A 14,750-nucleotide genomic window follows, 5' to 3' on the forward strand; every position below is an offset into this window, starting at 1 on the left:
GTCCCCACTGGAATAGAAAAAAAACATGCACACACACACACACACACACACACAGACAGACCCCAATTATATGTGATTAATATACATGTTTAGACTTCATGAAGTCTAAACATGAAAAAAACGTCCCATAGAACAGAAACATCACAAATGAGATCTCTAATAATGTCAGTGATTTTCTTAGATGACAATGAGAATAAATATATTGCAAATGTCTCCTGTGTCTCAGATGTTTCTCCTGGGAAAAAAAGCCAAGTACACGGTTAATTTAGTTCACTAAAACTTAAACCATAAAAAAATGTTACTTGAAATAAAATAAACGTTAACTGAGATAAAATAAAATAAACACTTTTTTTCAGTTAGTTGCCAAATCAACATGTCTCATTTTCTTTTAACTTGATGTACTAAAATTAAAACGGAATTAAAAATGAATAAAAACTATTTAAAAAAAAATTATAAAAATGACAAAACACTCAACAAAATGACAAACAATTTAACTAAAATTAAAATGAAAGGGGAAAATACAAAAATGTTATCAAATTCCAAATATTAAAATTTATAAAATATAATATTATATATATAAAACTCCTCTAGAGTTTCAGAGATCCTAAATGTCTCAAACTGTGCTCAAATTTCTCGTTAAATGATCTGAGCTGCTTTCCACGTTCATTGTACAGCTCTAAACTTGTACATGACAACTAGTGACCCGTTTGTGTGTTTTTAAGGAATTTTAGGACAAACATCCGAGACAAAAGTGATACGTGAATGAAATCTACTGTAAATGAGCTGCGAAAGAGCAAAACACAGATATAATAACACAAGTCACAAGCTATTGTTCAAACACACACAGAAATCACTGGTGATTTGTTAAACACATATTTTACACATCTGATTTTGTTGTAAAGCGTAGCTGCTTTACAGAATGGAAACGTCTGAGTTTGAGTGTGTTTCTATGATGAGATGTACGCTAACAGGGACCCACAGCCTTTCTGCTCTTATTTTCCTCTGTTTTTCTTTCCGTCTTTATCAGACGCTGCTACGCTGAGAAACATGAACCGCTGGCTTTAACATGCACCTGTGTTATCAGAGCAGTTCTCAGTGAGATCTCACTGTTCCCACAACAGAGACGCAGTTTCCATGACTGCTCAAACCAACACACCGCTTTAATAACATCAACAGCCCATTTTTATCACCACATTCATCAAAAGTGCACTTCATTTTCCAGCAGTAAATATAACTTATGCAAAGATGCATTAATAACAGTCATAAACGCTTCCATATGTGACCCTCTCAACTATACCGTCGCTTCATATTCAAGGAAATAAAGTCACGATAAATCCACTCAGGGATAATAATTGGCTAGCTTTAAAGATGATGATGATGAACACACTGTATTAGATTGTGAGTTTCCAGATCAGTCACTTATAAGGTTTCATGACAGTTCAGATGTTGCCTTAGAAGGCAGCTGACTATGTAGGCAGCAGACAGCAAACAAGGTACTTTAGGCAACATATTTAAGCATTTTAATATGATTATTTTAATTATTTTGAATATTAAAATATAATAGTATTTATTTAAACAAAAATAATATTTTTGGCAACACATTTTACAATTTTAATACGATTATTTTAATAATGTTAAATAAAATAAAAGTATTTATTTAAATAAAAAAGTTTTTTTGGCGACATATTTTACTATTTAAATACAACTGTTTTAACACTTTTTTATATTAAAATCAAATAATAGTATTTATTTAAAAGAAAGATATTTTGGCAACATTTTTTACTATTTTTGTACAACTATTTTATTACCGTTGAGTATAAAAAAATAGTATTTATTTAAATATAAATCATACTATTTTTGGCAACATATTTTAATATTTTATTACAATTGTTTTAATATCTTTGAGTATTAAAAATAGTATTTTAAGCAAAATAATATTGGCAACACATTTCACTATTTTCATGTCATTATTTTAATATTTTTGAGTATAAAAATAAATGAATACTATTTATTTAAATAAAAGAAAAATCATTTTTGGCAACATATTTGACTATTTTAATACAATTATTTAAATAGTTTTGATTATTAAAATAACAGTATTTATTTAAACAAAAGAAAAATCATTTTGGCAACATTTTGACCATTTTAATATGAATAATAGGATTGATTTCAACAACAATAATCATATTTTTGGCAACATATTTTAAAAATTGTATTTGATTATTTTAATACCTTTGAGTATTAAAAGAATGCAATAGTATTTATTTAAGTAAAAATATAATTTTTTGGCAACATATTTTGCTTAGATTTATTATTATAATTTTTTTAATCCAATATAACACCATACCAGCATAAGATTTCTGAAGATCATGTGACCCTGAAGACTGGAGTAATGACGCTGAAAATTCATGTTTGATCACAGCAATAAATTACACTTTACAATACATTAAAATAGAATACAGTTACTTTGGATTTTAATAATTTTTCACAATTTTACTGCATTTTTGATCAAATAAATGCAGCTTTGGTAAGCAGAAGGAACTTCTTTTAGAAACATTCAAAAATCGTACAGACCGTTTGACGTTTGAATGCTAGTGTATATTTTGCTGTTGAATGTGCCGCTAACAGTCTGTCAACATTCACCAATCATGGCTGACAGTATTTGCATATCCTAGTGCTCTGATTCACTATTATTCACTATTATCAGTGAGGTGTATCACTGGATCACATCATCACCCATCTGCAGCATTAAAGCAGTGTTTATCTGTTCACAGGAAGCCTGCGGTTTAAACATCATAAATCATCTGAGTTATGAATGAAGCCGCAGCACTTTAATGAGTCTGTGAAACACCGAACTGCACAGATGCCAAAACTTCACGTTCACCATCAGGCACTAGAGGATGCTGTGAGCTCGAGAGCATTAAAACCCCTCAGGCTTCAACAGGCGAGTGTGAACAGTAAACGCTTCGACACACACCTCACACACACATCCTGACAGCAAACACACTCCTGCTTTATCACAGGAAAGACACAGCTGCTTTATATGTGATAAATAGGGATGGGAATCATAAGGAGGCTCCACTTTAAAAATCTGGTTCCTTAACAATTATTTCAATAATTTTGATCATTAAAAAAAAAAAAAAGTATTTTTGACAACATATTTTACTATTTTAGTCAGATTGTTTAAATGCCTGAATATAAAATAAAATAATGCAATTTATTTAAACAAAAATAATAGCATTTTTGGCAACCTACTATATTTTAATATGATTATTTTAATACTTTTGAGTATTAAGAGAAAATAGTATTCAATAAATAGGTTTTTTAAATAGTATTTTTCGCAACACATTTGACTATTTTAATATTATTATTTTAATATTTGTGAGTGTTAAAAGAAAACAAAAATAATATTATTTTTGGCAACATAGTTTAATACAACTATTTTAATACTTTTGAGTATTAAAAGAAAATTACACTATTTATTTAAACAAAAATAATTTAATTTTTGGCAACATATTTTACTATTTTATTATGATTATTTTAAAACATTTGAGCACTCAAATAAAATAATAGTATTTATTTAAACAAAAATAATAACATTTTTAGCAACACACTGTATTTTAATATAATTATTTCAATACTTTTGAGTATTAAAAGAAAATAGTATTCAATAAATAGGTTTTTTTTAAAAGAGTATTTTAAATTAATAATATTTATTTAAACAAAAATAACTGTATTTTTGGCAACATACTGTTCTATTTTAATGACATTAGTTTGATACTTTTGAGTTTGAAATAAAGATTCTCACAATAGTTAGAATGAGACTTACAGGCGCTCCTGCTGCTCCTCTCTTCCCTGGAGCTCCAGCTTTACCCTACAAACAAACACAAACACAAACACACGTCAAAGAGTTCAACTGAAGCTCACTCACCTCCTCTGAACCACAATGAGCTCAAACCTGTCTGCGGTTTAAATCTACATGATGTGTGGTTTGAGATGAAGCTCTATAGATCCACAGTGCAGTGAATCAGACCAAATTTTTGGATCCAACCTCGTTTTAACAACTAAAGAATGATGGAGCTCATGAGAATATATATATATATATACATGATGTGTGGTTTGAGATGAAGCTCTATAGATCCACAGTGCAGTGAATCAGACCAAATTTTTGGATCCAACCTCGTTTTAAGAATGATAGAATGATGGAGCTCATGAGAATATATATATATATATATATATATATATATATATATATATATATATATATATATATATAGTATTAGTTATTATTAATTTATATATATAAATGACTAATATATGTTAGTATTAGTAATTTTAGTTCAACTTATTTAAGTTTTTAGTAATTTTGCTATATGCGTTGTCATTTTTATTGTATTTTTTTAAACATTTCTATTTATTGTCTTTTTTTATTTAGTTTTAGTAATTGTAGTATTTCAAATTAATTACTTATATTATTTCAGTTAGTTGCCAAGGCAACATTTCTCTTTTTTAAAAGTTTTTCCATCACATATTTAGATTTTCTTTCAGCTTAATTTCAGTTACCAAAAAATATTTTTATTAGCTTTATTTTTGGTTAATAATAACAACAGTATGTCCTCGTGTGTCTATGTGTTTCACTTTCCAATCTGCAGAAACACACGTTTATATAGCTCATCTAACTGAGGACATATCAAATACGACGATTGTTTGTATATAAAGATGACTTCTGATTACAAACCCTAAAAATGCGCATTATTTTAAGTGTGAATAGTTTTTCCATATGAAGACGCCCCAAATGAAGATTTTGTCAAACTCTTCTAACTTCTGGGGACAATTTGATCTAAATGTTAAAATTAGATTTTCAAGTGTTTAGAGTTGCTTACGATGAATCCCGGAGGTCCATTGTTCCCTGGCGATCCCTTTTCACCCTGAAAAACAACAGCAGTTGAGCTGTCAAGCATGTGTGACGTGTGTCTGCAGTAGCTCTGTAATGCAAATCGCAATGCAATTGTTTTGGGTTTTGTAGTGGTGTGAAAGGCACCATGAAAGTGCAGTTTTCTATCATGTGTGATCTGTTTCCTCTTGAAACAGGAAGTTGGTGTACAACACAGGGACATTAATGATTACAATTTTTTCCCAGATTGTCTATGTTTGTATATGTTTTTGGTCTGTAGCGATGCTGGTACCTTTATGCCCTCAGGGCCCAGCTCTCCTGGAGGACCGTCAGGTCCCCTCGGGCCCTAAAAGACAAAAACACAACAGGTGAATGGGGTAAAAAATTAACTAATAGATATCACCATACTTACCAGTTGATTGATTACATTAAGAATTGGTGGAAAATATTGTGTATTAGAAGTTTTCTAAAGTGTTATGTTTAAATGTTCAAATGATGCATGATCAAATTGAATATGCACTAACTTTCAGAAAATTCCAGAAGATAAATCTGAACATTTGATTAAGCCAGATTCAAAATTCTTGTTTGATTTTGTTGACATATTAGAGTTAAAAGATTTTATAGAGGGGATTTTGGGTATCACTTTTTATCACTTCATAAATCAGAAAATACTGTCAACAGCCAGAAAAAATACATTTTCACCATGTTTTTTGGAATAAACTGTTGTATAAAACCATGTGAGTGATATATGAACAAACCCCTCAGTAAAAACCTTCAGAATATAGAGAGGAATAAAACTGCTAAGTTTGGTGTTTGTAAGTGCTGCTGAAGTGGAGGAAAATCTTTTAAAGATATGGATTGTAATTGAAATCTACAAATGCAAATGGTTAACGTGCAATAAAATAAACCTGAAAGTATATTTTGGATGTTTTCTTTCCACTAGTCTGAAACAACATGTTATGAAAAGACAAATAGCTCAAAATCTATTAGATTTATTACATCAAGTTCATCCTCATAAACAGTCCAGCTGGGTGAGACGCCACATGCCGGACCAAACACACAGAGAATCAAGTACAAGCCAAACTAAACCAAAACAGAGAGGATCTGTTACACAAACTAGTGTGCTGCCTCGCTGTCTGTTGTCTTCTGTCTACATAGGCACACTAATCGAGATGCAACCTCATTAGTGACCACTGTGGAACACACTATCTTTACACGTGTAATGATGTCCAGTGACTTGTTTGCATTATTTATGCATTATTTTATTTATTTGTAAGACTTTTTTATGACTAAATTTGGTAATGGGAGAGTAAAAATATTTTTAAAACGTACACCGTTCAAACTAGGCTGCTTATGTTGAAGTGTTTGGGATGTGGCTTTTAATGATGAGACCTTTTTTGTAATCAGGCTCTCAAAAAGTATATAACAATTTGGATATAGATTTATCGGCCAACATATCGGTTATCGGCTTTCAAAAATAAAGAGTAATCGGTTATCGGTATCGGCCAAAATTTTCATATCGGTGCATCCCTAATATAGACCACTGAAGCTCACAAGAGATGAAACTCACCATGGATTGTAATAGTTTGGTGTTAGGTTGTTACTAATATGTGATATGTATTAGCATTAGTTAGGGCTGTAATTGTGAACTAAAACTAAAACTATTAAAAATAATTTTCATTAATTGACAAAGTAAAATAAATTGACAAAATAAAATATAAAATATGAATTATAAAATAAAAAAAAATATATATTAGAAAATGTATTAAGTTTATTATATTAAACATATCATCAAAATGTACAGTAACGTAAACTTAGAGAATGTTGCATTGGCAACAAAAACGAATAAACATGATGGAAGCACATAACAAAACTTAAAGATTAAACAAAAATTAAAATTAAAACTAAAAATATAAAAATAAGAGCCAATTCAAAATATTAATAAATCCTACAATAGTATATAAATAATAGTAAGAAACACAAATATCACATATCAATAATAAATATTACAAAATGTCTCTCATTTTGTCCACAATCTTGGACTGAGCTTGATGCAGTGCATTTTCAGATTGCCATGCAATGCTGCTTTAGAATTTAATAAAAATAAGGGATCTTAAAAGGCACTATAATGTATTGAACAGCCGCTGCATTTGCATTTCCTAGGTTTTGGAGCAGAAGCACAGAGCCAAAGAGTCTCGTCTGTTGACTTTGGGTTCATGAACGGAGACTCTCAGGATGTGTAAGCGATCTATCTGTCATGTTTTCACAAGGGGGTTTTAAGTCGCCTATTCTCACCATCATTAAAATGAGATCTGCACTGTTTTATATAAACAGAACGGAGGGGAACGTTCTCTTAATTGCAGAGTTTGGCGTGAACCTCAAACCTCTTTTCATCAGCTTCTGTGGCCTCTGACTGACTTCATCCTGTGTCATTAGGACTCACGTCAAACATGCTCTTTCTCTTCCCATTTATTATGTTAGTTAAGGTTCCTGCAAGTAATTGAGTTTACCTTAAACATTTACCCTCACATTGACCTGTTATTAATTAAACCGGCTGTTTTTGCTACTGTACTTTTAAGACAGTTACCCTCTTTGTTACATACATTAGACATTTTAAACGTTCAAAAAAATTACTGTTTTTCTGCCAGTTTTAATCAGAAAAAAAGTAATTCAGAATATAAATAATATAAATAAAAATATAAAAATGAATATAAACATAAATATGAATGAAATTTCCCAACGAAGCCTAGAAGCTAAAAAGTCCAAATAATCCAGAAATCATTGCACATATTAAACTGGAAATTAAATATTTAAAAATATATAATTTTCATTTAGTTTAAGTACCAAAATAACTACATTAACTAAAACTAAACACCCACTTTGTAGTAACTCCAAGTAACACATTGAATTAAACATGACATTTTGAAGAAAAACTGGTGGGGTTTTTTTTACAGACATGTTTATATATATAAAAAAAGCTAATAAAAATAACAAAAACACAACAATTAAAAGAAATACTAAAATTAAAATGCAGAAATGCAGAGTATAGTAGTGCAAAAATGATAATACAATTAATTATAAATATATGTATATTTTTAAATGGATTCAGATGAATTAGCCACTCAATTAAGTGTGTAATAACGACTATTAGTGGTGATTGGCGATGGTCAGGCGTATACATATATCATATTCTGTTTGACCACTAGAGGTCCCTGTGGTTTATCTATAAACATGATTCGCTCGGTCAGCAAAACACTAAAAACAGAGAGAGAGCTGAATGCATTACACTTAAGCATTTTTAGGATTATTAATGCATTGTTACATTATATTCAATAATAAATTGTCATAAAAATACAGCCATAAAGCAACAAAATATTAATGGTCTTAAAAAAAATACTTAATGTTCTTGATATTATAAAAAAATAAATGATATAAAATTATGATTTCTTCTGTGTCTTATAAATCTGAGTTGAAATACCTGGTTATTTCTTGGTAATAATCACCCAAATCTGCTGTCAATCAAAGGTTTCCACCAATCAAATCTTCCTACTCCTGTTCCGATTTCAGTTTGCTTAGTTCCAGTTGCATCGACATCATTAGCTACACAAGAAAAGCATGCATTTCTTTCACTTTTCATCTTACCCTTCGCCCTTTCGGCCCGGGAAGGCCTGCTGCTCCTCTCGGCCCTTGTGGACCCTTGAGAAAAAGAGACGGACAGAAAGAGACAAAGTAAAATTTCAACTTTCAAGTGGAAAGATACTCTCAACCTCAATCTTTCACCCCAAAATTTGCATCTAAAAACCGCAGAGGATCATGGGTAAACTTACTGGTGGACCTTGTGGGCCGAAATCCCCAGGACCTCCTGGAAGACCCAGATACCCCTTAAACAGACAAAGAGCACACGGTTAACACAATAAACCTACTGACCAGTGACCACCAACTAACTAGTGAACAGATTCGGATTGGACTAGCTCGGTTTTCTAAATGATTTATACAGAAATCTGTTCTACTCGTGTTGACAAATGATTTACGCACGTTTTGCATCACGCAACAATTTACATACAAGAAACGATTAGCTCTTCTGGAGCTTCACGAAAGAAACTATTAATGATGTTCTTCCTCAGTATTTTTGTCTTGTTTTTCTGTACACATGTCTAAACACTCTTATACTGTGTATGCTTGAGTAGAATTATGTATTATTTGAAAAATGTAAAGAATTGAGAATGCTTTTAAAGGTGACATATCATGAAAATGTTAAGTGCTATAATCAGGTCCCCGGTGCATCTACCAACCAAGGAAACATGAAAAAGATTAACCCAGTAACTTTGTTTTGGGAAGCCTTTTTCTGCAAGTGTCTGAGAAAACCAGCGCGTCTGATTTCGCTCTCACAACAGAGCAGTGGATTTATTGATGTATTTACTGTATATTGCTGCTGCCACACAGATCTAAAATAAACATGTGATTTATTTCCAAGTTGTTTACCTTCACAGACATAACCCACTGTTTTTGTAACTCGTGTGTTTTTAATGTAAACTTGTGTGTGAATGAGAACTTAGTTTAGTACTCACATGCTGTGACAGCCGCTTTCTGTGCGTGTGCTTCGGATGTGTGCGCTCAGAAAACCATATATCAGAAGTTTAAACTCATATGCTTTAAAAAGCATTATTTCAGCGTGATAAACATGATAATCAGAACCAAAACAGATGTTTTTAGCAGGTCTGAGCTGTAAAGGCGCAGCTCTTTTCTGGAAAAGGGGGCGGGGAGCAGCATCTCATTTGCATTTAAAGAGACCGGCCCGAAAAACCCGTGTTTCTGCTTCCACTCAAAATAGGCATTTTCAAAATGATATGGACACCAGAGACTTATATTACATATTGTAAAAAGGGGGATAATATGTCTCCTTTAATATATTTAAATTAAATTAAATAAACCATTCAAAAGTTTGGGGTCAGTAAGATTTTAGTTTTTAAAGAAATTACTACTGTTATTCAGAATTCAAAGATTTAAGAATTATTTTAATAATAAAAAAAAAAAAATGCATCAAAATTAAGTGACTTTACACCTAAAACAAGAGAAAATATCTGCCAGTGAGGTCAGAAAAATGTATATATTTTTTACTTTAAATTAAGTTGATTTTTCTGACCCCATTGGCAGATATTTTTTCTTGTTTTAAGCATAAACACACTTCATTTTGATCTTTTTTTCTTCTTCAGAAAATAGGACTTAAAATCTTATGTTATTTTGCTTCTCAAGTAAATGTATCTTGATTTAAGAATGTTTAGATATTTTTACTGGAAAACAAGACAATAATACTGAGTAAGAAGATCTTTTTTGCAGTGCAATGCATTTTAATTTATGTTTGTTAATGTGAAATAAGCTCTTACTGTTGAACCTTTCTCTCCTGGAGGACCCAAAGGACCAGGAGGACCTCGATCGCCCTGAACACACACAATTCAAACACAAAAACAATCACGTTTTCAGATCGATTCCAATCTAAAATCAGGTTTCACTGTACACCGTCATGTTTCATAAAGAGATTTTCTGTTGATCATGACACTTGTGTGGTTTAAGATACAGACTCTGTCTCGGTTTTTACCTTTTCTCCAGGTTGTCCGATCACTCCGGTTATTCCAATCAGTCCCGCCGGACCCTGAACAACACAGAGAACAAGAGCTGGTTAAACACACACACACACACACACACTCTCTCTCTCCCTCTCTCACACACACACACACACACACACTCTCTCTCTCTCTCTCTCTCACACACACACACACACACACACACACACTGTGTGTGAAATATTTACTTATTTACCATACTGAGCTTTTAAGACCTCTCATAGCTATCAATTCATGTTTTTTAAACTGCAATGTGAACCAATGACATCAAACAAGTAACAACACATATAAAGATGACATTTTGTAATTAAATACAAGTGCAATTGAGATTTGCATCATATGACTTCAGAGGACTTGAAAAATATAAGTCTGACGGATGAATGTCTGGATGCTTTTATGGTATTTTGGCATTTTTTGAGAGTGACAGTTTAAATGAACTGAAAGATAGAAAGTAAATAATACATGAGGGTGAGTAAATGACGACTGAATTCTCCTTTCCAGGTGAACTGTCTCTTTAAGACTGTCCTGCATCTTCACACACTGACTATAATGATCTGTAATGATTCCACAGCGGGACATTTACTAACGTGCTAAACTGCTCACGTCCATCTTGTTGTTAACAAATCGATGTATTATGACAGTACGGATGAAATAAAGCTCTGTTTCCACATTGAGTTCACTAAACACAATGAACTCAATGTGCATTCACACTCCCAGCACTCATTAATCATCACAGACGTGGAAAGTCACACTCCTGTACAGGATTTTCCATCGTTTCCATGTAAGTTGGTACAGTACAAGTGGGTTTTTGGGACGATTCCCAGCATGCACCATCAGCCCTGGGGAACTTTCCGAAGGGTTCGACGTTCCTCTGACAGATCATTTGTCACAGAACAATCATTACATCAGATATCTTTGGCTCGTCTGAGCTTCAGCTCCTACAAACTTTTCCATGTCAATGTTTCACGCAGATCGTTCTCTATTTTCAATTTCCAAAACAAAGAAAATTATTGTAAAGTTTGAAGGCAAAATAATGACTTTAAGTGTTAATAAATTGCTCAAGATTAATTAGTAATATACATTATAGTTAAAAATGTTGAGGTCTGTACATTTTTGAATGTTTTTGATGTCTCTTCTGCTCACCAAGGCTGCATTTATTTGATTAAAAATACAGTAAAACATTTCGAAATATTATTACAATTTAAAATAACTGTTTATTGTAAAATATAATTGATTTCTGTGATGCAAAGCTGAATTTTCAGCAGCCATTACACAAGTCTTCAGTGTCACATTCTAATGACTTATTATTATTATCAATGTTGAAAACAGTTTTTGCTGCTTCATATTTATGTGGATTTTTTGATGAACAGAAAGTTCAAAAGAACAGCATTTATTTGAAATAGAAATATTTTGTAATATTATAAATGTCTAACTCTCTCTCACACACACACACACACACACACTCTCTCTCTCTCTCTCTCTCACACACACACACACACACACACACACACTGTGTGTGAAATATTTACTTATTTACCATACTGAGCTTTTAAGACCTCTCATAGCTATCAATTCATGTTTTTTAAACTGCAATGTGAACCAATGACATCAAACAAGTAACAACACATATAAAGATGACATTTTGTAATTAAATACAAGTGCAATTGAGATTTGCATCATATGACTTCAGAGGACTTGAAAAATATAAGTCTGACGGATGAATGTCTGGATGCTTTTATGGTATTTTGGCATTTTTTGAGAGTGACAGTTTAAATGAACTGAAAGATAGAAAGTAAATAATACATGAGGGTGAGTAAATGACGACTGAATTCTCCTTTCCAGGTGAACTGTCTCTTTAAGACTGTCCTGCATCTTCACACACTGACTATAATGATCTGTAATGATTCCACAGCGGGACATTTACTAACGTGCTAAACTGCTCACGTCCATCTTGTTGTTAACAAATCGATGTATTATGACAGTACGGATGAAATAAAGCTCTGTTTCCACATTGAGTTCACTAAACACAATGAACTCAATGTGCATTCACACTCCCAGCACTCATTAATCATCACAGACGTGGAAAGTCACACTCCTGTACAGGATTTTCCATCGTTTCCATGTAAGTTGGTACAGTACAAGTGGGTTTTTGGGACGATTCCCAGCATGCACCATCAGCCCTGGGGAACTTTCCGAAGGGTTCGACGTTCCTCTGACAGATCATTTGTCACAGAACAATCATTACATCAGATATCTTTGGCTCGTCTGAGCTTCAGCTCCTACAAACTTTTCCATGTCAATGTTTCACGCAGATCGTTCTCTATTTTCAATTTCCAAAACAAAGAAAATTATTGTAAAGTTTGAAGGCAAAATAATGACTTTAAGTGTTAATAAATTGCTCAAGATTAATTAGTAATATACATTATAGTTAAAAATGTTGAGGTCTGTACATTTTTGAATGTTTTTGATGTCTCTTCTGCTCACCAAGGCTGCATTTATTTGATTAAAAATACAGTAAAACATTTCGAAATATTATTACAATTTAAAATAACTGTTTATTGTAAAATATAATTGATTTCTGTGATGCAAAGCTGAATTTTCAGCAGCCATTACACAAGTCTTCAGTGTCACATTCTAATGACTTATTATTATTATCAATGTTGAAAACAGTTTTTGCTGCTTCATATTTATGTGGATTTTTTGATGAACAGAAAGTTCAAAAGAACAGCATTTATTTGAAATAGAAATATTTTGTAATATTATAAATGTCTAAAAATATTAATTATGAATAAAAGTATTAATTTGTTTCAGACAGATAGATAGACTTTGCCGTCTACAAAAAATTGCAAAATAAATAGCAGGGGGAAAATAAAATTTAAATTTATATATGAATTTTGGAAAATACTTATATATTCTAGCATTTATATATTCATTTAAATTTAAACATACAGAAGAAAAGAAATATCATTTTTTGTGTATTTATATATATATATATATATATATATATATATGTGTATGAGTGTGTGTGTGTGTGTGTGTGAAAAAACACCAGCAATCTCACGTCTCCTCTAGAGTTACAAAAGAGATAAAAAAATTGTCAAATTCGCAAAGATGCCAAAATCTGCAATCAAAAACTAATTTCTCATCAAACTCCTCTAAGATTAAATGACCTGAGCTGCTGTCCATGTTCATTTTATATCTCTAAACATCTGAGACCGAGAACATGGACATATTATATAAGAAACTATGAGGGGATTCTAGAGAACTGAGAAATAAAACAACAAGCTTTCTGAAAGCATGCCAGACATCACAGATGTTCTTCAGGAAAGACACCAAGTGCACGCTGGGATTGATGAGGCTTTCCATATTTCCCTGGAAGAGCCGAGCGACGGCCAGCAGTACATAGATCTGCTGTAACAGTCACTACATCAAAACGTGTCATCGAAACCTCAGAGGACAGATATTTTGCAGCTAAAAGCACTCCAGATATGTCAAAAGCCACATTAAAGCATCTACATCATCCAGCAGCTACTTTTCGATTATAACCGAAATGATTCTGTTATTGTGAGTCCTCCGAGAAAATGCCTGCTGAATGATTTTAGTGTGATATCAATCCTAACGCCAACTGAAACCCATGTTCAGATGCCGTCTAGTGGATGAAGATGAAGCTACAAGAAATGAAAGCGACTCCAGCCTGTATCACACTTAAAAATAGGCAACAATTATGTCACAAAATAGAAACGCATTTCAAAAACTGAATGTTTGCTCACACAGCGTTAGATCCTCACAACACATCTCTGATTTTACAAGAGCATAAACAAACACACAACACGAAAACAAACACGTTTGCTCAATGAAACTTCACAACTGTGAAACGGAAAACTGCAAGTAATTCAACAAAAAACAACGTAACTAAGAGTTCAGTCAGAGTAACAAATTTGTTTACAAAAAAGCACGGATGGACAGACAGACAGATGGACGGACGGACGGACGGACGGACGGACGGATGGATGATAGATGGACAGACAGACAGACAGACAGACAGACAGACAGATAGACAGATAGATAGATAGATAGATAGATAGATAGATATATGATAGATACATTATAGATGATAGATAGATAGATAGATAGATAGATAGATAGATAGACAGACAGACAGACAGAGAGACATATATATATATAGACAGAGAGACAGATATATAGACAGACAGACAGACAGACAGACAGACAGA

The 14,750-nt window shown here is 32.3% G+C and overlaps 1 protein-coding gene across 1 annotated transcript in view; it reads right to left on the reverse strand.

The window, feature by feature from the left end:
- Positions 1-2,716: 2,716 nt before the first annotated feature.
- The window catches only part of LOC107570407 (collagen alpha-1(XXIV) chain-like), a 38,123-nt gene continuing 26,089 nt past the window's right edge, over positions 2,717-14,750 (reverse strand). The window contains exons 9-16 of the mRNA XM_016256639.1: positions 10,491-10,544; positions 10,279-10,332; positions 8,722-8,775; positions 8,537-8,590; positions 5,187-5,240; positions 4,884-4,928; positions 3,830-3,874; positions 2,717-2,764 (exon numbers count right to left, since the gene is read on the reverse strand). Coding sequence (XP_016112125.1) covers positions 2,717-2,764; positions 3,830-3,874; positions 4,884-4,928; positions 5,187-5,240; positions 8,537-8,590; positions 8,722-8,775; positions 10,279-10,332; positions 10,491-10,544 — 408 coding nt within the window. The remainder of the gene's footprint in view (positions 2,765-3,829; positions 3,875-4,883; positions 4,929-5,186; positions 5,241-8,536; positions 8,591-8,721; positions 8,776-10,278; positions 10,333-10,490; positions 10,545-14,750) is intronic.

This window comes from Sinocyclocheilus grahami, unplaced genomic scaffold, assembly GCF_001515645.1.
Source record: "Sinocyclocheilus grahami isolate Dianchi unplaced genomic scaffold, SAMN03320097.WGS_v1.1 scaffold1454.1, whole genome shotgun sequence".
NCBI lineage: Eukaryota > Metazoa > Chordata > Actinopteri > Cypriniformes > Cyprinidae > Sinocyclocheilus > Sinocyclocheilus grahami.